The sequence below is a fragment of the Crocodylus siamensis genome, chromosome 3, assembly GCF_052110815.1.
Source record: "Crocodylus siamensis isolate JL-2025a chromosome 3, ASM5211081v1, whole genome shotgun sequence".
In the NCBI taxonomy this organism is placed as follows: Eukaryota; Metazoa; Chordata; order Crocodylia; family Crocodylidae; genus Crocodylus; species Crocodylus siamensis.
Window position 1 is genome coordinate 18,098,900 of NC_143397.1, and position 26,544 is coordinate 18,125,443.

The 26,544-nt window shown below is 42.2% G+C and overlaps 1 protein-coding gene across 16 annotated transcripts in view; it reads right to left on the reverse strand.

Annotated features, from left to right (window-relative positions):
- TCF4 (transcription factor 4) overlaps positions 1–26,544 on the reverse strand; it is a 348,186-nt gene that overhangs the window by 231,648 nt on the left and 89,994 nt on the right. For 12 of the 16 annotated variants that reach the window (XM_090037826.1, XM_090037830.1, XM_090037825.1 and 9 more), the window contains 2 exons: positions 15,571–15,632; positions 12,098–12,194 (listed from right to left, as the gene is read on the reverse strand). The exons of the other annotated variants lie outside the window; for them this stretch is intronic. In XM_090037826.1, the coding sequence (XP_089893952.1) occupies positions 12,098–12,194; positions 15,571–15,632 (159 nt within the window). The remainder of the gene's footprint in view (positions 1–12,097; positions 12,195–15,570; positions 15,633–26,544) is intronic. 16 annotated transcript variants of the gene reach the window in all.

Here is a 26,544-nt window from a genome sequence, read left to right on the forward strand (position 1 = left end):
GACAAGGTCCCGACAACCTCAATCTCAAGGCTGCTGTTAGACAAATAAAGCATCTGAAAAGTAGATGCTTTAAGGAGGCCTTAACAAGATGCCTTAAGATGCTTTAAAAAGCCTTAACAAAGTACAAAAAACTTCATGCAGAATGTTCTTGTCATTAATAAGTATACTTTACATTGAGTTTGGGTAATTGCATAGCCCTTTCTCAGTCTAGAATCTATACACTTAAATGGATTTCACTGTACCATAGAATCCTATTTGTAACTAATCTCTTAATATGATTATTACTTTTCTTCCCTGGGGGACGTTAAATATTTTTCCCCCTCTCTCATTTTTACCCCTAATTGATCATTTATCCTCACAACACAGAAGAGAAGTGTCTGTCCTGGTGAAGTTGTCTGTGCACTTTTGCATGTCGGAGTTTCTCTGGCTTTTTATGAACCTTCCATTCATCCACTTCATGCATCAGTCATAAACTATGCATTCATAAACATTCTGTGAATTTGTAAACATTAAAATCCCCCAAAAAACCCAACCCACACGTCTCAGTTATGATTTGTTGTGAACTCAAACTTCTGTCCAAGAATAACATTTTCAGCCCACTGTGTAATGCAATAGGAGAACTTTGATATCAATTAGACAAATGTATCCTTGTAAACTGGGGGATACATCTGTCAGGCCAAATTTAAGATGTTGATTATAATCTTGCTAAGAAACCAGGGGTATTACAGAAGGAGCTTGTACAGTGCATGTTTCTCTCCAGGAATAATGCAAACAAAAAAATTCAGACATCACTAAAACAAATGCATGTTTCCTTTTCACAGTAAATGAAAAATATATCAAGCCAAAGCTAGTATTAAATTTCGTATGAACCTTTCTAGCTTCCAAAAAATGTAAAAGCTAGCAATGAGAAAGTTAGGACCTTCCCCTCAGGCAAATATCTTCAACAATTAAAATGATATAAGAGGACCAAATGGAGACTATATTTGGTCTAGTTTCTTTTATTGTACTTCCCACCTGGACTAAAGAACCTGAATGAAATTCATTGCTTTCTAAGTACACAGGTGATAGGATAAATACCGCCTGACCACATTAAATAGGCCAATTAGGCCCAGAAAAAAACAGTTCTAGGTCTCTTCACTGCTAGCCACTAGTTCCTGGTCACCTTTCAAGCTCAAGCCAAGAATGAATATCTGTATCAAACATACTTTATTCTGTAAATGGATATTTATTCAATATTTCTCATATCCTCTTTCTTATGTATGAGGTAGGCTTATATATTGCAAACCATGCAGAGTCTGCACTGAATACAGATGTTATTTATTTCCTCCAAGGAATTTCTTTGGTGCTCTCATCCAAGAAGCCGAGTGCCTCACAGATACAAATGAACTGATCTTTGCAACATGTCTATATGGTCAGGTGGCATTAGCATTCCCATTTTAGAGTCAGGAAACTAAATCCCACAAAAATAAATATGAAAAATTGTTGCAAGTGTCCATTAATTTTGGGTGCCTAATTTAAGACACTTGGGATTTGATTTTTCAGATGCTCAGCATGTTTATATGTTCAAAGCACAGTGCATATTGATTCAAGTTGCAGTTGCAGGTACTCAGCCCTTCTGTAAATCTGATCCCAGGGGTCTCATATTGAGCACCCAGAATATGCAAAGCAAACAATTTAGTGGCTACCTGCAGAGTCTAGTGTATATGACTTGCATCACATATAAGAACCTTTTGGGAGTGAAAAGGGATGGGATCCAGATCTCCAAGTTGGCATTCAGCTTCTTTACCCAGAGGACCATCTGTCACATTTTTGTATTCCCCTGACTCAATCATTCCTCACCTTCCCAGGAGGTCCCCAGGGTCAGAAACGAGACAGGGGTGAAGGGCCTGATAAAAGGCATATAAATAGGGGAGGGGTGAATTATTTTGTAAGGGCTACTAGGACTGTGTAAAGCTTTTGTCGCTGATTCGATTCAGTGGAGATTTGGCTCAACCCGGCGACCAAATCGCCAAATCTAAATCAAATCAGGAGACCCTTTAATCTCTCTGAATCGAATCGGAACCCTTCAAATCAGAGAGATTCGGAAAGATTAGATGATTTGGACATAGACACAGTGTTAAATGTCTTTTCAACATACCTCGAGGTACCAGGTGGCTCATGAATGCTGAGATGCTGGGGCGGATGGAGTGTCCCATGGGAGTACGGGGAGCGGGAATCCCCAGTGTGCTCAGCAGTGGACCCAGAAGTGGACCAAATACTTCTGGTCCACTTCCAGGTCCACTGGGGAGCATGCAGGTGACCCACCCTGCACCCCTCGGCTCATTGCCTAATGTCTCCTGGATCTGGGGGAGCACCCAGGGTCCTCCCACAGCCAATTGCCAAGCTACTTCTGGTCCACTCCTGGGTTTGCCAGCAAGCATGCAGGGGGACTCCCTGCACTCCTGTGGGACACTCCATCCACCCCAGCACTGCAGCGTTCACGAGCCATGCCTGGTACCTCGAGGCATGTAGAAAAAATATTTAAATCTGTGTCTATGGCCGAATCAGCATCAAATCTTCAGATTTGGCTGAATCGAATTGGGACAGTGATCCAAATTAAGAAATTGAATCACTGTCCCTGATTCGGGCTGAATCCAAATCGAGTATGGCCCATTTTGCACACCCCTATCGGCTACCTTAGTTTCAGAGATTTCATAGACATTTCGGCTGGAAGGGACCCCAGAGGATCATCGAGTCCAGCCCCCTGCCCCAGGGCAGGAAGTCAGCAGAGATCATAGGATCCCAGCAAGATAAATGTCCAAATGTGTCTTGAAGGTGTTCAAAGTGGGTGCTTGAACCACCTCTGGCGGCAGTCTATTCCAAACCTTGGGGGCTCAGAAAGTGAAGAAGTTCTTTCTTATGTCCAGCCTGAATCAGTCGCAGCAGAGTTTGTAACCGTTCAATCTTGTCATCCCTTGGGGCGCTCTGGTGAACAGACGTTCCCACAGATCCTGATGAGCACCCCTGATAAATTTATAGGTGGCCACCAGATCACCCCTCAGCCTGCGCTTTTCCAGGCTGCAGAGCCCTAGCCTCTCATCATAAGGTCTGTTTTCCTGACCTCTGATCATGCGCATGTCTCTCCTCTGCACTCTCTCAAGCTTCTCCACATCCTTTTTGAATTGCGGAGCCCAAAACTGGATGCGGTACTCCAGCTATGAACCGCAGTTCCAGCAGTTCCTAGCTGTTAAGGATTTGAGTTACCATTTTTTTTTAATGTAGGTTTTTATTTTGGAAGTATTTTTTAAATGAAAAGAAACTGCACTGCCAAATTCAGTCATTAACAGGCTTCAGACCTTAGAACTCGTAAGACATGCTTCTCCCATTTGAACTACTGGAGTTACTGGTAGCAGTAGCATGACGTTCTCTTTTGTGTAAATCAGATACTAGAGGGACATGGTACACGCTTTCTCAACGAATTTGAGGGGTATTTGCAGACAACAACAGAATACAGAAACTCAGAACTCCTGGGTTCGGTGCCAGGCTCTGTCATGCTAATGTGATATCTAGGTTTCCCTCACTTTATGCTGTACATGCGTTCCTGGAAGATGGCATACAACTCAAATTTGCTTAAAGTGAACCCATTTTATAATGTAGCAACTAGGGATACATTCCAAGACCTTGACTCTACTGGTCCCCAGACCATTGTCTACCACTTTTACAAGAAAATTTTGGTATTCAGCAGCAGACAGTACACACAAGCACAAGGTGGTGGTGAATGTTACCATAACGGGGATGGCAACTATAGAAACATATGTCACAGACAACAAGCAAGAAGCACAGATCCACATGGGAGACTATATTTCAGTGCACATCATTCCACCTCTCTGATTCCAGCTTGTTCATGACCATTTCTTCAACATCTGGACTGTGGTTTGATTTCTGGTTCCAGACCATTTCTATGATCCTGATTTCTTTCTCTGGACTCAAGTTCCTGAACATAAGCTTCAGTACTATACCTGACCAGATATGTCTTAGTTGTGACTCGGGTACACTGATACATTGGTTCATATCATAGCAGCATCAATAAATGGAAAATTGTCATTATTGCAATTGGCTTTTTTGGCTGATGTGGCAAATAATGTCACCAATAAGTGCTGCGTGCATGCATGCAACTGCAGCATGCACATGGCCAGGAGTGCAGCCTGGCAGCTTGGAGAGCAGTGTCAGGCTGGTATTTGTTTGGGAGAAGGGGCATGGAGGAAGGAAGAGGTGTGGGGGGGGGGGGGGCAGATCAAGGCCTCTGTGGTGAAGGAGGGAGTGGGGCTGGGGCTGGGGCTGGGGCTGGAGCAGCAGCAGGCAATGAATAGACAGGGCAGGACAGAGGGTGAGATGGAGCCACAGCTTATCTGGGAGACACAGGAGGGCAGGGATGGGGGGAGGTGGGTGCAGCTCCTGCCGCTGCATACTTGGGGCTCCAGCTTCTCCCCAGTGGCTGTGCTTGGGCTGAGTGGGGCAGGAGGCAGTGGCACTGGAAGGAATGGTTGTAGCTTCCTTCATAACCCTTACCTCCCAGCACCACTGCCACCCACCCTCCCTGAGCACAGCCAACAGGAAAGGCCCAGTACACCCTTGGGCTCCAGCCCACAGTGGGCAGCCCACTCTCGCCCTGTGCACAGATCCAGGGGCACATGCCTCCCATGCCTTCCACAGGGGTGTGCACAGCAGGAGGAGCCACCCCCCACTCCCTGGATGAGCCATGGCTCCATAACACATCCCACCCGGTCTGTGCAGCACCTGCCCCAGCCCCAGCTCTGCTCCCTCCCTCACTGGGGGCACCTCCGTCTGCATCCCCCATGCCCCTTCACCCTCACAAATGTACCAGCTGGATGCTGCTCTCTAAGCTGACGGGCTTTATATCAGCAATCAGATCGATATCAGCCGATATGCATGGTCAATAATTTGCCATCAGTATTGGCCCAAAAAATCTTTATCAGTGCACCCCTAGTTGTAACTACCAAACAAGATTCAATTGAGCAGGTCTGAACTGAAATTTTGTAGAGAGTTGTCATTTTCTCAGCTATCAGTTATTTTCCCTAGACGTGGAAAAATGTATCTCCTGATGTCAAGATAACCTCACAGAAAAATGTAATGTGGTTCACTGATGCAAAGTTGTGTTAGAGCTTCTTAATGAGCACACCAAGGTAATGTCCCCCTCAATAACATTATAGATTTCATTGACATTATAATGTTCTAGGAAGTGGTCCAATCATTTTTAAAAGTTTCTACAAAGCACTATTTATCCTAAATACTTTTAGCTTTAATCTGCAAATAAAATCAGGGTTTATAATGGAAAAAGTTGGACTACCTTAACTATAGGTAGAAATACCAGTCCTACCTATAAGCAACAGTAACATGGTCAATAAAGTACAGAATTTTAAAAATCACAGCACAATAAAGACTGTTCAAAGGTAATTGCATAGCATAAGAACTGATAATAAACGTTATACTTTAATGGAATATCCCACAAATACAAAATCTTTTAAAGACAGAAATGTGTTAAACCTTTCAAACACTGTTAATCAAATAGAAAATTATTATATTACTTATTTTATTGATGGAAACACACATATTAATCTGACACAGAAAGAGAATAAGTACCTAAGTGAAGAGTACACAGCAGGCTAGTTCCCAAGCTGAAAAAGGGACTCAGGAGTCTTACCTAAAGCCGTGTTCTAATAGAAAATGCTATTTTTCAGTGTTAGTTTTAATGAAGAATATATAATATTAGACAATCTCACACAGAAAAATGTATCCAGTTTAAGTTATTCATCATCATTGAAGTCTTCAGTTAATTTCTCTGATAGAAATATGCCATATGCTAAGTTAAAAATTAAGGGGAAAGCATGGCAAGACATAAGAATTTTTAGCTCTCCTTCAGAACAGAGAGAAAAACTAAATGCACCATGTTCAGTTTAGAAGTGGTCCTGCCTATCTCTGCCAGACTTGAAGGCCCAGCTCTCACAAAAGCATGCTGATAAAAAACATTTCAAAAGGAGGGTGCTTGAATCTAAGATGACCCTGAATTTAAGATGACCCCCCACAATTATATTCTATACATGGAAAAATATAATTTTGTTAAAATTTCCCATGTATAGATTCCAATTATGGAATCTTTAATTCATCTTTAATGAGGGTCATCTTTAATTCATCCCCATCCCCCACACTGCTGGGGTGGAGGGGGCAGCTACTAGGGGGAAGGTGGTGTTGGGAAGCCAAGAAGCCTAACTTTTGCTTGTGCCTGCCCTGTGCCCCCTCCTTTCCCCCCAGCAGCCTCAGCACCCCCCCCCCACCTTTCTGCCTCTATATTTGTTCCCCATTCTTCCTCCCCCAAGCCTCTGTTCCTTTTCCCCTCCTCCCCTTACCTTTGCTCTGTGCTGGCAGACTCTGTCCCCTTTCTAGCCTGGGACATGGCCTCAGTCCAGCCACCATAGCAGCCATGCAGGATGTCCACTGCTGCTAAGAGGCCAGGCTTGGGCTGTGCTCAGTGCCAGGCTGCAGCATGGATGGATCCTACCAGCATAGAGTAATAGTAAGAGGGGTGAAAGAGAGGAGGAGGCTGCAGAGCAGAGGTGTCATGGCAGGGGAGATGCAAGTAAGAGGCTACAGGGGACAGGTGGCTGGATGTAAAGGCAGCAGCATTAGGGCAGGGGCAGGCAGCAGCTTTGGCTACAGCCCCAGCCCTGGGTAGAGGTTGGAGCCCAGGTCTGAGCAGCCACCTGCTCACCCACCATCATACTCAGTTCTAAGATGAGGAACTTCCCCCATGTTAAATGGGGGAGGAGGGGTGCAGGGGAAATCTCTTTTTAGATTGGAGTAAATATGGAATTTTCCACAACCCATAAACAGTTACATAAGCCACCCTTATAAACTGATTTTGAGTCCATCTAAGATTCTCAAATCAAACCTCATAGTAGTAGTAGTTTGTAATAGTTCTCTAGCACATGTTTATGTGAATAAGTAGATTTTTCAGTAATAGACATAAAATCAGTATCACTAAATACTACAATTATTTGGGGGGGGGAAAGCCAGGGTAACTGCACATACTGTTTGCATGGGCAGAGAGGAAAAGGCTGGTTTCTGACCTCGTTTTTCAGGTATGTATATTAAAATAATATCAGAACTCCAAGAGCTGACATCAATAGAATTGTTATCTATCATAACAGTTAGAGAAAGAGAGAACTTATCTCTCGACAACTAAGTGTTGTTGCTTGAAAACACTGTCTTACGGTCTGTTGTCAGTTATCGAACGAATTCCTAATGCATCACCTTTTATACAGTGCTAGATTCAACTCAGAATAGTTAGAAACACTTTGAAGTAACACAAACCTAAATATTCCTGGTAGGCAAACTGAGCAAAGGAGCTGAATTATAATGAACCAGCAGCTGTCACAATATGACCACGGTAACCAAATCAAAATATCAACCACTAACCCAGATGAGATTCAAAGGTCACCACATAAGCCAGCAGCTTTCTTCAACATTGCCTGAAACCTCAATCTAATCCTTGCAGTGAAAAGTTCCATTAAGCTACAGGGGTTTTAGAAACAAGTTACTGTATATTGGTAAATGATTAATGTACTAGCAAGCTATCTTAGGTAGGATAAGAACAGTTCAAAAGAATGCACCTGGAAACTGAGCAACCAGTGTGGAATGATACACAATTACAGCAATGAAATCACTCCCTGAAGTATCTATTACCAGTCCCAGTCTGCATTCTCACCAGGCAAAATGTGCATTGTTCATTCACACCTATGAAACCAACAAAAAGGGTCTAGGTTATTATTACGACTGACACTACAAAAAGAGAATCTAGAAGTAACAGTCTAAGGGAAAAAAATCATTTCCCAACATGATAAATTTAGCTTTGCTAATTCCCCAGAGCTAGCATAGCCTTCCTAGCACCGCAGCATATGTGTGGTTCACTGGATACCATCTTTAACATGTAGGCCTAATTATAACAAATCCTTTTTGCCTGAAAAACTGTTCTTTCTGGAGAGTTAGGACTACAAACTAGCCACACACAGGAAGAACCAATAAACCAAAACCCCAGATTAAGGACATTTATAAATGTTTTTTCAAGCACAATGCTTGAAAAAGCTTATGCCAGGGGCCTCATTTTGTACAACATAACCCTGTGGTCTGGTGTAGTGGTAGGAAGAAATGTCCTGGCTCGTTTTAATTAGATTAATGCTGATGTCAGCCTCCTTGTGTTTTATGGGGAGAATGACTCGGATTGCATCTGGCCCCTGAACTGAGTGTGAAATAGGAGAGAAGGTTTCTTGTATTCTCTCTCCCTGTGCTTGTGGCACCAATCTAAGGCTGTACATAACCTGATTTTGGATGCACATCTGTAGAAATTGGTGAGGTATCCTTCACCTGCTTTAAGGACACAAACACAAAATCAGCATCCCTTGGTCATGCGTTAAATTGCTATAATCAATTGTTTTGAGAATTCGGATTGATTTCTCATGCATTAGTAGACTCAGAGAGTACTTATTATGGCCTTATTCTTTTGTCAGGGCTAACTTCACTGACATCAGCAGAGTTACACCAATGTAAAACTGGCTCACATGGGTTGACAATTAGGTTCTTCATCTGTATTGTTTGCTCACATTAAGATGAGGAGGAGGATAAAATGACAGTGTGACTCTTCAGGCACACACGGCTCAACACTAGAATCTCTATGGACCTTTTCTTTGGATAATCTGATGACTGGACAAGAAAAGGGAAAACAATAAACTGTGTATTGCAAGCAACTTCCCATTTTAGCTCTGGATGGAGTCAGCTGAAGAAATAGTAAGGTGCCTCATTTAAGTTGCACTATCTAGAATTCACCCTAAAAACGCAAATACAGTATAATCAGCACAGGTTAACAGCGGTTCCCAATGTGGCAGTATTTGGGAGATAAATAGTCGGGCTGTGCAAAGTTTTGGTCCCTGATTTGATTTGGTGGAGATTCGGCCCAACTCAGAGGCTGAATCTCCAAATCCAAATTGAATCAGAGGACCCTTTAATCTCTCTGAATCGAATTGGAACCCTCCTAATGGATCCACTTCTGGGTCCACTTCCAGGTTCGCTGCCAAGCAGGTGGAGGCCCCTGCACTCCTGTTTACAAGCTGCGCTGGTACCTCAAGGGTTGTAGAAAAAACATCTAAAGCTGCATCTATGGCCGAATTGCTGATTCTCCAAATCAGCGTTGAATCTTCAGATTCGGATTCAGACAAATCGAATCAGGGACAGTGATCCGAATCGACAAATTGAATCACTGTCCCTGATTCAGGCTGAATCTGAATCAAATAAGGCCCGCTTCACACACCGCTAATAAATAGCATTACCATTAACGTTGTTGTTATGAGTGCCCAGTGCTGCACAAGACACAAAAGATAGGAGATAGTTCAGTGGGATGAAGGCACCCAAGTACCGGTGCCTCCAAGAAGTACTAAAAAATGTATCATCCCACAAGGAATTCTTTATCCATATTTGAAAATGATCCTCCTTGAGACTCCTAGCTTTTAAAAAGGGTTAGTAACCTGTTCCCTGCTCTTCTACTAAGCAGGATACTGCCTTGGTTTCAGCATGGAAAGAGTCTTGCTCATGTCAGGTAAAACATCTACTCCAAAACAGAGTTCTTTTCTTCCTAAAAATCTGCTTGAGGTGGAAAAAGTAACGCTCTGAAAACAATAAATGGCCGTGTATTCGACCAGACAGCTTATCTGACAGAACAGCGCTTTCATTAGGAACAGTGGGAGACTCACAGACATTGTAACATTCCTTAGCACAGTGCAGCAGATGGCCTTGGTTTCCACATTTAGGATTTGCTTCTGTTATAACCAGTGTTGGGGGTGTACAAGAGTTATGCCAGAAGCTCCAGGAGAAATGCAGTCTGACCCTGGGGACCTCCTGAGAAGTGCATACCACAGGAACAGCCTTTTCAGTCTTGTAAGAGGTACAGCATATGTTCCCTCATGAGCCTGACCAGCTGCCAGGTGTCACCAGAGGTAGAAAACCAGTGCCACCATCCACTCCTGCTCTCTCTCCCATTTTAGGTGGCTGCTAACAGGGAGCACGATCTCCACTCCCTAATGAGATTATATCCTGCCTCTGCATGGGGGCACATGCAGCCTTGTTGTGATATCTTCTGCTCTTGCACACCTGAACAAGCAGGATACAGTCGAGGCCTTAGGAGCTGAAATGAACTGAGGAAATAAAATAGTATGGTTTCCTTGACTTTTACTGCCTAAACAGAAATAAGTTAAAAGGGGTTTGCTCTAATTAACAGAGAAGGATTTTAAATTAAGGTTACAAAATAACTTCAGACGGCAGGAGCGAGCTGATTAGTTCCAGCATCAGGCACGAATTATTTCACAACAGCACACTGGCCTGAAGTTTGTAGCTGCTCCCTCACGTTCAGGTACATCTAATAATCTACACATGAAGAAATATCGGTATTCCTATTTCCAGCTGAATTTATTTTTCAACGAATATAAACACTCACGGCAACTTAAGGAGGCTGCAGAAACGTACCACTTCCGGGACCTTTCAGCATGTTGACCGTTGCAAACGAAGTGCTGATAGACATCTTGAATTAAAAAGGATTGCTAGTTTTTTAAAAAACTCAAGGGGCTGATTACTCTGTTAGCTGTGGTGGAGCTTTGACTTTGATACTCACATGCCAGGATTTAAGAAAACTGTGTTTGTTTTTCAGAAAATACTAATCAGAGATGTTGTTTTTATTCTTAAAAATGTGCTTACAATGTACTTTATTGTAATGATTCCTTTTTGAAACAAGGGAAGGCAGCATTTCCCCCAAACTTGGCAAAAACAATCAAAGTCTAGAGTGGGGTTTTTCTTTTCTTTTTGCGAGCCAGGGGCAGAGGGGAAAGAGAGATATGTTTATGTTTTAAAGATTCAAATTAAAAGGTTAAACTTGAAAGCATCACTCAGCCAGTGGGTTTCAAAGAAGTGTGCAGCTATTTGCAAAGTATCTCTTTGCACTATCTAAATCCAATGGCGTGCATTTAAAAGGGAGTGTCGAAATTTCCATGTTGTGTTTGGCTGAAGTCAGCCCCTTGAAATTGTTTTAAGCATGTTTTGTGTATGAATATATACAAATGAATACAAGCTCCAACACTGTCCCATATGTTGAACAACTCACAAATATTTCTTAATATTAAAAGACAAGACATATTTTAGGAGTTGAAGAAAGATATATCATAGTTACAGCACTGTTTTCTTTGGCTAAGGTTCAATTGTTTAAAGCAAGGCTTTTCAGTTAGTTCATTGACAACCGCAGTAAAGGGTGTGATCTTGGCCAAGTGGAAAGATTACTAATATTTTTGCATCATATATTTACTTTAACCAAGCTCATTTATCAACTAGAATGAAAGAAAGTAGCTATCGTTTACTTGCAAATAATTTTACCCTTTCTATTACTATGGTTATTGCTGCTAAACTGCATCTATATACATCTAGTTCAATTGATAATTCAGGGATCCCCAAACTATTCCAAACTGTGGGGGTTCATTTACCAGATGCCATGGACTAAATATAGTTTGTCCAAATAAAAGCACATTTCAAGCACCCTGTCTTAAAACCAGAAGTTGGCAGCCACAGATTCTACGGGTCCCCATAGGCAAAGATCCATTATGCTCCAAAGAAAGAAAATGTTTAAGCTCTCTGTACCCTTTAATAAAGTTATTTGCAATACATTCAAGAAGCCTTTTTATACCTGGAATGCATAAAATATTGTCATTTGCTTTCCTAAGGGATCACATATTTAAAGAAAACAGTTAAGCTTCAGGAAAAGACCATTTACCTCTATGTTTAAAAAAAACCCAGAACAGTCACCACTTCAAACATCAAATTGTTCTTATGAGAAGAAAATACATTACATTCAGTAAATGGCACTGGTGTATATTTCTCTAAATATGGCATAGCTCAAGGACTTTGTACAACAAAAACACCAAAAAAAGGGACTGGAACAGAAAGCCACCACACTGTACCTCCTTTTTTCTCTACTTTAAAAAAAATTAAGTTAGGAAATTGAATTTCTTACTTTGTATTCTGGAATTGACAAAAGGAGGAGAAAGATTGTCATGTGACCCCAGGTCCCTGCTTGCCATGTGATCATAGTGAGTCCCATCTCCATAGTTCTGTTAACAAATAGGAAAAAAACGTTTACAAATGTAGCGGAGGCATTTTCTATGAGTTTTACAAATGTCTGTTACCCTCAGTTCTAAAGAGTGAATAATGAAAAAAACCATTCAGTTTCTTGCCTCCTTTAATAGGTTCTGCTGGAGCTGCCCAGGAAGCAAATTTAAATGTTATTAGTAATTAATATTTGTTTTTTGGAAACAACTCTCCTGGTAACTGAGCTAATAATCTTGGAGCTGGCGTTGTGCAAGTCAGTTGAGTTCAACCTTTTTTCAAGCAGGCCAAACCTTAAAATCAGAAATGGGCAAAAGGCCGTAGAGGAAAGAACAACGGCTAGAGCTCTGTACATGCACTGAGTTTCCAGAACTCACCAGTTGTTGGCATGGGCTCTGGCCAGAGCTACTGCTTTTGCATAGCTCAGGAGCCTGGGGTGAACAGTGCTCCCGCTTGTCCCCTTTTTCCCCCTGCTGCACTAAAGTGATGGCTCAGCCAGAGCCTGAGCTGACACACCAGTGAGCTCACATCGCTCACTGCACATGGAAAGTGTTTGGGTCTGTAATGCTATTTCCACTAAGGAGCAAGACCTCTGGAAGGATTTGTACATGTGCTTGTGTAACCCACTGATGAGTGTGTCCTACCCCTTCCCTTCTGTCACCAAGTCTTATACTTGGATATATTGGGAGAACTTCCACTGAAAGCAACAGCACTAATTACAGTGCATAAAATGGAGCACAAAGTGCATAAACCTTGGCAGGATCAGGATGCACATTTTATGTATTCAGAATCTCAGACTGAATCAAAAAATTACCAAGAATCAGTCCACCCATAGCACTTTACATCTTCAACTATTGCTAAGAATTTTCTTCAGACTGTGGTAAGAAATGGAAATGTCATCTTCATTTTGCAGAAAGGGAAACTGAGACACATGGAGGTTAAGTTATTTGCATAACACACCCAGAAAATTAATGCAGAGCCCTGATTAAAACTCAAGCCTTCCTCTCAGGCTTATGCTCATTTCTTTATGGCATCTCATTGTACACTCACATTCAAGTTTTTGCATGCATAAATAATTGTGTGTGCAAATTTAGAGGTTACTTTTCAAAACATCTTTTCCTTAAAAGCAATACAAGTGTCAAGGAAAAAGAAAAAACCCTCACAGATGTGTGTGAAGTAATGATGTAATGGCTGCCTAACAAGGCGCAATAAGAAAAAGTGATTGGCTTTTCCTCTTCTATGGGTTAAGTTGAAATTCTATCCTGATATGTTGTAAATCGGGGGGAAAAAATCATTCTGCTCAGATGGCTGCAGTGTAATACAAGACTAAGTAAATTTTCTTCGAAGTGTCACTTGGCATAATCTTAGCCAAAGGGCAGAGTCTGCCCACAGGAAAAAAAGATGGCCTGTGTCTGAACAATAAAGCTGCCTTTCACCTCACTAGACAGTTACTTTGGGGCACTGAACCTCAGCCGGCAACACTTGCAAGCCCTGATGTTAACAGTCATTAGAAAACAATTTAAAAGCAATGTAAACAGTTTAAAGCCATAAATAAAGCGAAAGACCCTTTTTGTCTATTATGCATTTGCAAAATATAAGCAAAAGCAATTCTGATACTGAAGTATATACTTGTGCTCTCTCAGCCCAATTCCAAGAAAGATACTAAGCCCATGACTCTGTAATTGCATAGCACAGACTCAAAGTTTTTGTGATTAATAGGAGGTTTGCTTAATTAAAAAATGTAGAACTGGGCCTTCTTTGAGATAGGGTTACTTGAACTGGTGAGCACTCACTTAAGAGAGGAGTCTCAGTGACTTCAGACTAAGACATGAATGCTAATACTAGGAAATTATATTTCTTAGTCTTCAAATAAATGAAAATTGACTCCCAAGAGTTACAGCAACTCTAGACTTGGCTTTCACAGACACATGGTCAAAACTACTGAATTTCGTTGTACTGCAGCTGTTTAAGTATCACAACAAAGACAGTGAATCTGAATAATTCTCAGTGATAAACAATAATTGAGTTACTACCCTGACAATTAGGACTTAACTTACTGTCAATATGAGAATTACCACGTGAAGAACAGAAAAGATTTCCTCTTCCCATCCACATAATGGACTAGAATGTGAAAACTGACAGCTGTAGCAAAGCCTGAAAACAGTTATTGGTAAACTGGAAGATCTTAGTCTTGAAGGTTAAAATTAGCAGTGGAAGCAGATACTTGCAACCCTCTGAAGACTACTAACTTTCATACTTTGGGTATCGTACTGTAACCCTGGGGGTTTGGAGGTCTATCCAGAAACAAATTGGACAGATACTTAACTGGGATGGAAAAGTCAAGATCCTGCTTTAAGCAGGCGGTCACTCAAGGTCCCTTCCAACTTGACTGTTCGATGATTCTAAAAAGCTGCACACTCACAGACTAATAGACAATAGTGTGCACACTTGCATTTGTATTCACAGCCTATGTAAATAGGAATGAAAACTAAGTATGCACAGTTGTACAGTTTATTGATACAGATACGTGCATGGACATATTTTATGTGACGAATGTAAGCCTATAACTATTAAAAGCTGGCCCAAAAATGTTAAAAATTCCCCTAAGCCTCAAAAATGTAGTCAGTTATGGGTAATTAATGGCGTGTTTCCAAACACATTGAGCCTGATTGGTTTACATCCCTACTTGTGCTTGTTTTAAGGCCTTTTAACAGAGATTGAGCAGAATGTCCAGTTAGGCACTGTTGATCTGAAGGGAGGTGTGGAGTATGATTATATAAATGGTCGAAGTGGGAGGAAGCAATGATTGTGGGTTGAGATTTTGGCACCACTGGGACTCTTTGCATATTCAAAGGAAAAGTAACTTTCCTTCAACTAGTCCCATTGATTTCAGTTAGATTACCCAAGTAAGATGTCATTCACTCTTCCTAAGTGTGGCTGGATCTGGAAGGAGCACCTTTTAGTATACAAGTGTTTCCTGAAGTTATGCAGTTCATATTTGGCAAGCAAATATGCTCTGTCCATGAGAACTAACATCTTCCTGTATTCAGACTATAGCAAATGTAGTAAAAGGTTAATAACAACATATACCTTTTACAATACTGAGATAACACACTCTTGTTGGATCAATAGCTGATGCAGCCTAGCAAGACAAAATGGATGATGAATATTCCTGCTACCTGTTAGCAGGAGTGGAGTAGGTGTTAGATTCAATCACAGGATCAGATAAGAATGTAAAAAAAGCAGTTTTGAAGAGAAGTTGGTCTGAAGCCAGCTTGGCATGAACATTTTTCCACACAATCAGGTGCAAAACTTGCATTTGAGATTGCAAATTTACATATGCAGGAAGTCTGGTTCGGGAAAAAGATTAGATATACTTACCCTGGATGGACTAGGATGTCCTCCATTCCCCCAGGACCCTGAGCTAGTTCTGTCTTCTACATCTAGGGACAAAAAAGTTCTTTAGGCTTTATTGCAATAATTCTTTCCTTTTGTATAGGCACTTTTAAATTAATGTTTCAAATTAATCTCCTGTTGCCTTTAATTAAGAATCAGGCACGGGGCTACTACGATGATAGTGGCTTCTGACCCAACTGCTTAAATTAACTCATTTAAATTCACAGCAGAAATGAACTGGACCCTCAGGAACCAGAGGTTTGAACATAAAAATTACTTCAGTGGCTCAGTGTTTCATGAGATTTAAAGTGACTGGAATGCACTAGCTAAAGTCGTATAAAACCCTGCGCACAAAATACATATCAAAATAAAATATGATAAAGCAGACAAATGCCAGAAACTAATATAAAAAACATTCTTAAGGTAAATATTCCCATATGGATCCTTGTTTAGACCTCAGTTCATGAAAACATAAGTATGTACTCATAGCCAATGGAGGTTAAGCACTTCCTTAAAATTAAGCATGTATTTGAGTGCTTTCTTGAATTTCCTTGCTGCCTGACCCAGAGTCCATTGCCGTTATTGGGAACCTTTCCATTGCCTTTGAATGCTGCATTCAAGAATGTGCATCACTACTTAGATATCTTTGCCTCTTCCATTAGGGGCAATAGCAACACACTGAAGGCAGGATATAGTATATATCCTAAAAGCAGTGCAGTCTAATTAAGATGACCCCAGACGGGTACCTGTTTTGGATTATTCGGGACGAAAGTCCCAGGTGGCCCATACAACCTGAGACAGACATCCAGTGATGACTGCCATGAATCTGTTTTCAGCCATTTGCCAACTGCATAGTTGTTTTTATCATTACAAGATTGTCCAGCTGTAGAGAAGGGGGAGGGGGCAACTTGGATGTGAAATGACAGGATAGAGAAAAACAGCACAATGGGGCATAGTTGAACTTGGAGGTGAAACCTGAAGCCCAGGAAAACAGGCAGGGTTCTTAACAAATAGTGATCCATCAAGTTAGTCAGCACCACTCTTAGCCCAGTTTCCATTGAGTCTATCCATCCCATAAGCCTTAAGAAGGGAACGACCAAAGCAGACCATAAATCCCTTGAATGGCCAGTGTGCTGATCCCATGCAATGAGCTGGGGAAGCACCCCAGAGGTTCAGCTACAGAGGCAAACTATATGGACAGCCCTAAAAGGGGGGCATAACCCCCTCAAATGACCATAGTTCCTGACACCCAAGATGAGCTGGATGGCAGCACCCAGCATCCATTAAATCCATTTCAGATTGCAGGCCTAACAGGGTAGCAGCAGAGGCCTAGGGGACTTGACCATTGCCTCCACAAATGACCATCTGTACTTAACACTCATAAGAATTGAACAGAACCATCCTCCAGCTCAGGGCTTCCTGATGGCCTTAAGGTAAGGTCATAGAGGCTCTTGGCCCTGATGCACTGCCAGCCCAAATGACCATCAGTGCTAAACCCCCTATATGGGCCATCAGCCTCACTTCTAGCCCAAGGGAGGCTTGACAGATGGTCCCTGCTGACCAGTCCCAATTCTGGTTAGGGTTTTCCAACACTCTAACAGCCAATGGTCATTATTCACCTGGAGAGAAAACAGTACCCACACGTGACACCCTTATTCACGTGAGGACCTATACCATTTGGTCTGAGCATATGCCATTGCTGTACCATATGGCAGTTAGGTTAGGGCCAGCAGCCGACACTGACAGAAGAAAGGTTTGCAATATAGATGCTCTAGGACATTAGATAACCCCAGCTGATCACAATGAGCACCAGGTTTGGAGACCACCCTTGGAATTGGCCTGTGGCAGGAACCATGGGAAGGTACCGGGCTCAATTCTACCGCAGTCTGTACCCAGACCATCACCTCTTCAGGAGTCATCTCCATCTTAAGAGTGTCATGGGCTGAAGAGTTGTGGTGTCTGCCTTCTCTTCTTCTCTCTAAGAACAAGAGGTGACTACTACTGACTAGATGTATAACTTAGATCTAAATCACTTTTTCTAGCTCATTTTATCAATGCATAAATGCCTTGACAAAACAGGATTACAGAAACTGTTTCAGGAGTAGGTATTTTTTGTGTGTTTTATGGTATTTCTATATTACTGTTTCTCTTGCTGCTGCTTCTGATAGTAATATATTTCTATATTTTTCAGCCTTTCCAAGTGTAAAAAGGGTTGTTTTTAATAATGAGCTATTATCACTGTTCAAATTGTATTCTCTTTTTTCCTACTGAAGTTTTACAACAGCTTAGATAGGAGTCTGAGAGAAGGAGAAGCACAATAGCTCTTCAAAAGTTATCCCAATTGTAAACAGATGTCCCTCATGGATAGTCAAAGACAGTGTAGTATGTGCCTCAGGGCAGGTCATGCTAGTTCTGAGGTTTCATCAAGGCCCAAGAGAAGAGTCCAAAGTCCCTTAAATCTACTCTTTAAAGCTGCTATTTAAGGCTGAATGCATTTCTTTCTATGTGGGGCACTGAAGAAGGCTAAGGTAAGTCTGTATAGCTTCTGTCCTCATGAAATTCTCCCCCAGGTATTTCAGCTAACAAAAAAGGTAATAAGTAAACAAGAGACTGAATCAGCAAAGCACTTTAGCATGACTTTAAATTTCAGCATGCAAGTAGTTCCACTGACATCACATTAATTTATGGTAATCAGTCAAGTCAGAGGGACTTTTCAGATGCTCAGAGGTGTAACAACTAGGGTCTGGGCCCTCGGAGGCAACAGTGGCAGGGAGGGCATCAGGGACTGGGTCAGCAGTGATAGTGGCTGCCATTCTTGCAGCCCCTCTAAGTAGGTGCCCAGGGATGGCACCCCAGTTGCCCACTCCTTATGTTACTACTGGTGTTTAGGGTTAAGTACATACCTAAGTATTTTAGTGGACTGGGACCAGAATGACAAACTCCATAACATGTTTTATGAAGTATTACATTTCACTAAATCTAATTGTATTATTATTTTTCTTGTGGACCTCTGTTCCGACATTCCAGGGTCATATGTTCAACTTGCTGCAAGTCTAAACAGATGAAAGCTCAGAGAACTGGCTTTCAGAGTCAATGAGCTGTGGCCTATTTTTCCAGAAGGAGCTGATGTATGCCTGAACCCGTTTAGAGCCTGATTCATGGATAGAATATCCTACACCATGGCTGAGTTAATGCTGCAAGAGAACCCTTAACTTCTGCAAGGACTTGACTTTGGAATACTTGATTAGGCACTGTTAATATTAAAACCTTTCTGTAAGGCATATTTAAAGAACTTCCATGTTGCAAGACAGCAACTATCTAGTTTAATGAGAAGCACAGTATTCTAGGTGAGGATATAAAGTTGGCTCATATGACACTATAATATTTTCAGTATTATTCTTCCTCCCATTCCTTATGGTTTTTAATTTATTTTTAATACTATTGCTTGTTATCAGCTGAGTACAAACAGTAGCTTTTAATCTAATGGGACAAAAAGACATCTTTGGTCTAGCTAGAAGAATTTTAGTAGAGCATTACAAGAAAATGTATATGTGTGTATATTTTAGAGGTGCACCGATATATTGCTTGCATGTTGGATCAGCACCATTAAAAGGCAAATTTACATTACTGGCTATCTGCTTTTTTTGGCCAGTGTAGCCGATAATGATCACTGAAAAATATAATTAATTATGCCTTCTGGCTGGGCCCCCAGACACCGTGTGCATGTGCATGGCTGCATGCATGCACGTGACCAGGAATGCAGCTGGGCAGTGTGGAGCAGGTCACTGCAGGTAGATATGTGGAGGGGAAGAGCTGTGGGGGAGGGAAAGAGATTGAGTGGGGAAGATCAAGGCCCCCATGTTGAGGGAGGAAGTGGGGTATGGTCTGGGACTGGGGGCGCTGCCCTGCCAGGGCAGTGCATGGGGCTAGGGGCAACAGAGCACAACAGAATGGAGCCATGGGCAACTGGTCCAGTAGGCATGGTGGGGGGCTCCCCGCCACTGCACACCCCTCCAGGGAAGGCATGGAGGGGCATATGCCCCCCCCCCTGTTTTGTGCACATGGCAAATGTGGGCTGTCTGCTGTGGGCTTAGGGCTCCCCACTTTGCTGCCTTTCCCTCGAGAGCCCCACACTGGTTGCACACCCCCTGCCCACCCTGCAGCAGTGAGGGCAGCGAGTTGTGCCTCCATTTGTTGGACAGGCAGGGAACATGTAGCCACTGTGGGGTTCCTGGGGCAAAGGCAGCAGTGAGCAGAGAGCCCTGAGCCCACGCTCAGCAGCTCGCATCTGCCCTTGCTCTGCTCAGTTCTGCCCTGCTTAAAACCATCCCCACACTTAAAAATGGTGGCAGGGGTGCTTGAACTAAAGCTCACTCAATGAACTTTTAGTTCAAGCACGTCTGCTGCCATTATTAAGTGCTGGGACACCAATCCCCTGAACAAGCCACCCATGGCTCCATCCTACGCCCAGCCCCAGCTCCAAGTCCCATTTACTGCCCTGACTGGGCAGCATCCCCAGCCCCAAACCCTGGCCCCCACCCATCCAGTAACCCTTTCCCATGCCCCTGCTCCTCTACAGACTTACTTACATGGAGCTGCTCTCCATGCTGCCTGGCTGCATTCCTGTAATTTGGTTACCGGATCAGCATCAACAGATATGGCTGGTTAATTATCGGCTATAAGGATTGGTCAAGAAAATCTTTATTGTTGCACCCCTAGTTTATTTTACAAATAAAATCAGAGGACATTTCTCCTTCTAAATTACGTGGGTTAAGTGGTCGAGGAGCAGAGAATATTAAGAACTCTAAACTTGGGACAGTGTGACTATTAAGGATTTGTGAAACTATTTTTACCTTGAAAAACACTGTTTGTTTAATTTTATTCTTTTCCCATAGTATAACTCCTGTTATCTCAATAAAAGATTAAAGTGTTAATAGCAGATGACACACTCAGGTAAATATTTAATTAAGCTCTAGAAAAAGAAAGAAAATGTGTATCATTTACCTGACAGATCAGATCAACCATTCCATTTGGTTAATCAGGCAGATTTTTTTTTTTAAATCATTTGGGCTACGTAAGTAATCATTAACTCTTTTAGGGCCTGATTCAAAACCCACTGAAGTTAAGAAAGATACTCTTAATAGCTTTGATAGGCTATTAGACCATCGTACTACCACTTGACTAGACCAGGGGTGCTCAACCTCCAGCATGAGGGCCAGATTTGGCCTGCAGCACTATGTCATCTACCCTCCATGGATCTCGACATTTGGTGAGAGGGGAGTGGTGGCACTGCTTGACTCCACCACCAAGTTTCCAGACCACGAGGAAATCTGTGTCCTGTACACTGAATCAGACATGTGATCCCAGTACACAGGGCCAGGTAGCAGCCATGCTGGGTACCAGAGCCCCCAGAGGCCTGCAAGGGGTGGCACCAAGTCCCCAGGACCCAATCTCAGTGTGCTGGAGTGGGAAGGGATGGCGCCAGGCCCCCAGAACCCAATCTCAGCCATAGTGGGGTAGTGCTAGATCCCCAGGGCCAATCCTGGCATACTGAAGTGGGAAGGAGAGGTACTAGGCCTTTGGGGACCAATCCTAACATGCAGAGGTGGAAGAGAGTGATGCTGGGTTCCTGGACCCAATCCTGGTATGGAGGGCTCTATCTGACCCACAGACCTGCATTGCCTCAGTCATCTAGCCAGCAGGGCCAAAAGGTGAGCACCCCTGGACTAAACCATCCAAAATCCATATTAAAACCCTTAGGTGATAAAAATGTATTATGTATATCTGCAAAGATCTCTGTCCCTCTAAACTTCTCTAACTTTTGTACATCATCTAGTTTATATTTATGATATTTCTTTTTTTTTCTGCTTCAGAATACTAAATAAGATTACATAGAAATATAAGCTGATTACTTACAAGGCATGCCAGATTTCAGCCTGTAGTAAGTGTTTATGACTGAGTTATAAACCTCCAAAAATGAAATTACTGGGTAAATGCTATCACAATATTAATGATACTGTTGTAAACAACACCAACAAGAATAGAGCTACAGAACAGATAATTTACCTTCAAACTTATTTTAAAATATATCAATCAGGCTGTATTATATGAAAAGGCTAAATAAATAAATCAATCTGGGTAAACTTGTAAGTGAAACAAAGATGGTATTTTGAATAGGTTTGCATTTGTTATCCAATAGTGCTAATAGTAATGTATTAAAGCAGTAGTTTCTGCCCCAGGTATGTTGGGAAATATGGGGTTGATCTCTACAAACATTTATGCATAGGGATAGCTTTACTCATGTGATTAGTCTGGCTAATATTATGGCCAGCTCTGCCATCTATGGATGGCATGATGGCATGTATGACGGATTCAAATCTACACTGCTAGTTGCTAAACTCAGACTGTATAATCTTTTTGCTCCCTTAGGGCATCTATATACATGCTGCAGGGTGGAGAGGGGGGTGGAGCTTTAATTATAGCGACTCCCACGGCGTTACTTAAAGTGCCTCCACTGCCATTTTGAAATGTGGGGATGCTGAATACACATGATATGGAGGCTGCTGCAACGTGCTAATTAGCACACTCCAGCAGACTCACAGCAGGCTTGTTTAACTGAGTCTGCTACGATGTGTGCTAATTAGAGGTTTGCCATGTGTATAGGTACCTTTAGTTTCTAACCAAAGTCTGGGAGCAAACTACTTTAGTCACCATACACCTCTGACAAATTTGTTCACAGAAGAAAATATTGAGTAGACAAGGCCAGAGAGGTAAATAAGTTCCTACTGATTGTCTACGTCTAATTTCCACAAATTCACTTTATTCCTATTGTTTCCATAACTGCTTTCAAATTCCATAACTGCTCCCCAGCTGACAACAGGGGACTGAAATGCCCCTTTTACAAAAACTTATCTATATCTAGCTTGGGAGCTGTGATCGCTCCCTCCTGCCATGTATCGGACAGGTTTTTGGAAGCTCAAGGCTAGATTACTGCAATGTGTCTGAAGTAAGACAGCAACTGAAAAACACCTGAAATCTTGACCTGGTGTGGAACAAGAAAACTTGTCTCATGAGTAGACTCATCTTTTATGAGCGCATAGAGCTAGTGTTCATTCCTTTGACAGGTGTTGTGATCTGTCAGGGCCAGAGTTTGACATTCTTCATGGAGCTGTGAAAGCTGATTCACCTTGCTCAAGCTTTTAAAAGATTATGGCCAACTTTGCAGAAGCATCTTCCAGTTTGTGCTCCTACCTGAAAGTTACATTCCTGTTGGAAACTTGTGTCTCTGCATTAGGCCCTGATCCAGCCATCTGATCCCTATGGGTAAAGTCTTGCATAAACATAGAGACTATTGAAGATCATGGCGCTGTGGAAGGATGACAGGGACCATTTTGCAGATCCAAACTTGGGTTCAGTAACACAAGATGACTGAATGGAGCTAGCACTGTTTCTCTGTTTACCGGTGTGTTTACATTATACCTTTGACAGCACTTCATGTAGAGTCAGCGTGCTCCTTGATGAAACAGTTCTGATGAATAGCAGCCAGGGAGCTGAAATATCCTTATGAAGTAACTTTATACAAGAATTTTGAAATGAAGATATATTATTTAGTGGGTGCACTATCAGAAAGCTGATTCCTAACAAAAAATCCAGGCTGTCAGGAGATCATTAAATGAATAATACTGAGGAGAGAATTTGCCAGGTTTTCAGTTTTTTAAACCTATACATTCTGTAATTTTTAATTATTTTATTTCTGCTAAGCGCCTAAATACTGAGGCATTGGGCAGTTTATCGGAGTGCAATAAGTATTTCAGAACTGCATCCTGGGTCTTGCCCCTCTCCTCTACCCATTGTCCAGAGTAGGGGTCCTTAACCCCCAGCTGGCCTCAGAGCTCTGTCTTGCACGGCTCCTTATGGATCTAAAAATTGGTGATGGGGGAGCAGTTGTAGCTAACTACCACTTCCCTGTTGTCAGATTTCCAGACCCAGAGCGAGTCCCATGGGCTGGATAGCATAGCTGTGCATGCTAGATTCACTGCCACCATGCCAAGCAGGGTGGCATGAAGCTAATCAGGATTGGGAAGTGAAGCTCAGACCCAGGCAAGACAACAAGGCCAGGACAAGGCAGCATGAGGTCTGATCGTGGTGTGTGAAGCTCAGTTAGCCCTACAGGCTGGTCCTGTGCCAGAAGATTGAGTGCCACTGACCTAAAGCAGTGATTCTCAGCTGAGGTATCACAAGCTTCTTTTAAGGATGCTTTTAATATTAGCACTCTTACACGTCCAGATCCCTAGACATGATTCACAAGATGACACCCAAAGATTTCCAAAAAGAATACAGATTCTCAGAAGCATTCTACCCCTAGCGTGGACTTTCTGAGGTCTTTGCAAGATACAAATTGTTCTGTAATTTTTCTGTAATCATAAAATTAGTGAAATTTGTTTTTGGAACAGGTGCCACTGTGTTCAGAAAAGTTATGGAGGGGTGTCTTGAGCCCAAAAAGGTTAAGAACCACTGGTCTAGAAGGAGAGACATGACTTTAGCAGCTAAGCTCCCCATCCTGAAAACTGATAGGGGTGGAGTGGCCCTGTGTGCAAGCGGACATCAGTGATCTAACTTTTAGTCCACTTCTGGTGCTTAATTTGATTAATATTTATTCATGTGGATAAAATGATCATGAGTCTTGCATTAAAAGTGCTCAGTTCGACAAGACTCCTGTTACTATGGCTCTGTCAACAAAGCATGGAAATGCCTGTTTAAATCTATGTTAGGCATCTGAGTCAAAATCAAAAGGATCACCTAGCCCCAACAAGCTATTTGGTTAAGACACATCAGTTTCTATCACTAGTGGCATAGGAAGAAGTGATGGGGCCAGCATCACATCCAGACTTCTTTAACTACAAAGCTTCAGTGACCAGGTACCTATATATGTACAGCTGGATCAACTGAGGATAGCCTTCAGCACAAGTCCAGAATGAGGTTCAAACTCATGGCCCTATAGCTGCCACAGTAACTTAACCCCTAAGATGTCACTATACCCCTAAGCAGCTAAGCAATCCCAGTGGGCTACTTACATGCTTAACTTTCATCAGGGCTGTCCAACATGCAGCCCACAAGAGATAAAATGATGGCCCCAGGGATCCTGGCTAGCTACTATTCCCTTCACCTCTCCATCTCCTACTGTAGCCAGGTTCTCTGGGCTCCCCTTCCTCCTGCTTTGCTTTTCACTTCCCGTCCCTGGGGGACTGGGTTGAGGGGTCAGGGGAACCCACATGGCAGCTGGAACGTGGGGGAGGGGGAGGAACATGGGGGAGGGAGGGGTACATGGAAGACCACACAGTGTGCAGGCTGGGGGTCTTACAGATGCAACCTAGTTCAGCATGCAGCCCCCAGATGCTGAGAAGTTGGACAGCCCTGTGTTACATGGTTACCTGAATCAACACTACACTGTCCTCTGCTGAGCTCGCTACTGCTGCAGAACCACCTCCTCACTGTTAGTGCCAACCACCAAAAGGCATCATCAGACACTCAAAATACCAGATAACTGGTAATAGAGAGAAGGGCCACTGCCAGGGTAGGATAAACAGGAGATGATTCTGTGGGAAGAAAACTATCTGGCCAAGGAGAATTAGTTTTTGTATGAGAAGCCAGAAGGAAGGATAGACAGCATTGGGAGATTACCCCTATTTATGCATGTTCACTATTCACTATCAGACTGTAGAGAAAAAATAGAGGTTATATCTCCACTTCAGAGTATCAAATATACAGCTTCCTACTTCCCCGTTTTAACTGAAAACCCTTTGCTATCAGCTATGTGCTAACTTAAGACACCATTTATATTTTAAACTTCCCACCTATGTTAAAAGTTTTGGGCTCTGATCTGACCATGACAAGCAATCACTCATACATTATCTTCAGGGGTCCTGTCTTAGCTTTCAACCAATTTTTGTTGTATTTAGACTTAAATGTGCAAACTACACTATATTACTCTGCAAAACATCAATGAGAGAGCTTAATTAAGTAACACTGACAGATAAATCCATTTCTTTCGCAGTAATCAAATCAAAGCAGGTTGACATAACACAGGAACTTAATACAGTTATTCTCTTGTAATTGGAAAAAGGCCCTTTACTTCTCATTAAAGCAATCTTCTGGGTATTGGCATAATAAGAAGGCTCAGAGCTTTAATACTGCCCTGTAAAAGCCTCAAGACACAGACCCCTTTAGCAAACATGCCAGATTATCTAATTCCTGGATCACGGTGGAACATGTAGTTGTTATTGTTTTAAACTACTAATTCTTTATCTCAGCTACAGTTAAAAGAACTAAATTAATATAAAATACAGATGTTGGAAATTTCGAAATATGCATATCCTGGTTTAGGGGGGTGGGAGAGTCATTCTTTAAATGACTACTTGACTTTGGCCTGAAAGTTTGTAGCTCACCAAAATGAAAGTATTTTTTTTCATACATGTACATTTGTAAACATAATAACATATAAAATGTAAGCTTTTGTTTGTTTTAGAACAAGCAGGTTTCTTTTGGACTTTTTTTGTTTACACATAAAAATATCATAAAACTTTGGCTGAAGCTTTCCTACTCTTTCTGTGCTGATATTTTGGAACTCTACTCTAGCAGTGGGCAATTATTTTGGCTGGAGGGCCGCTTAACAAGTTTTGGCGAGCTGTCTAGGGCCACATGGGTAGCCCTGCCCCTTGACAGCTGTCTTGCCCCTTGGTCGCCATATTGAGACTGAAAGTCCTGCCACCTAACCCCTGAACTTTGCCACCCCAAGGTCCTCCCCTTGCCCCTCTTCCCCCAAATGCTTCTTTTGGGAGGGGGTTGCCATTTTAGAAAAAGAAAAAAAACAAATCATACACTAAAAGTCAAACACCACCTATAACATATTTGAATTGTATTACAAAAAAATTTTTTGTCATGATTTGTGTTTGTGTACTG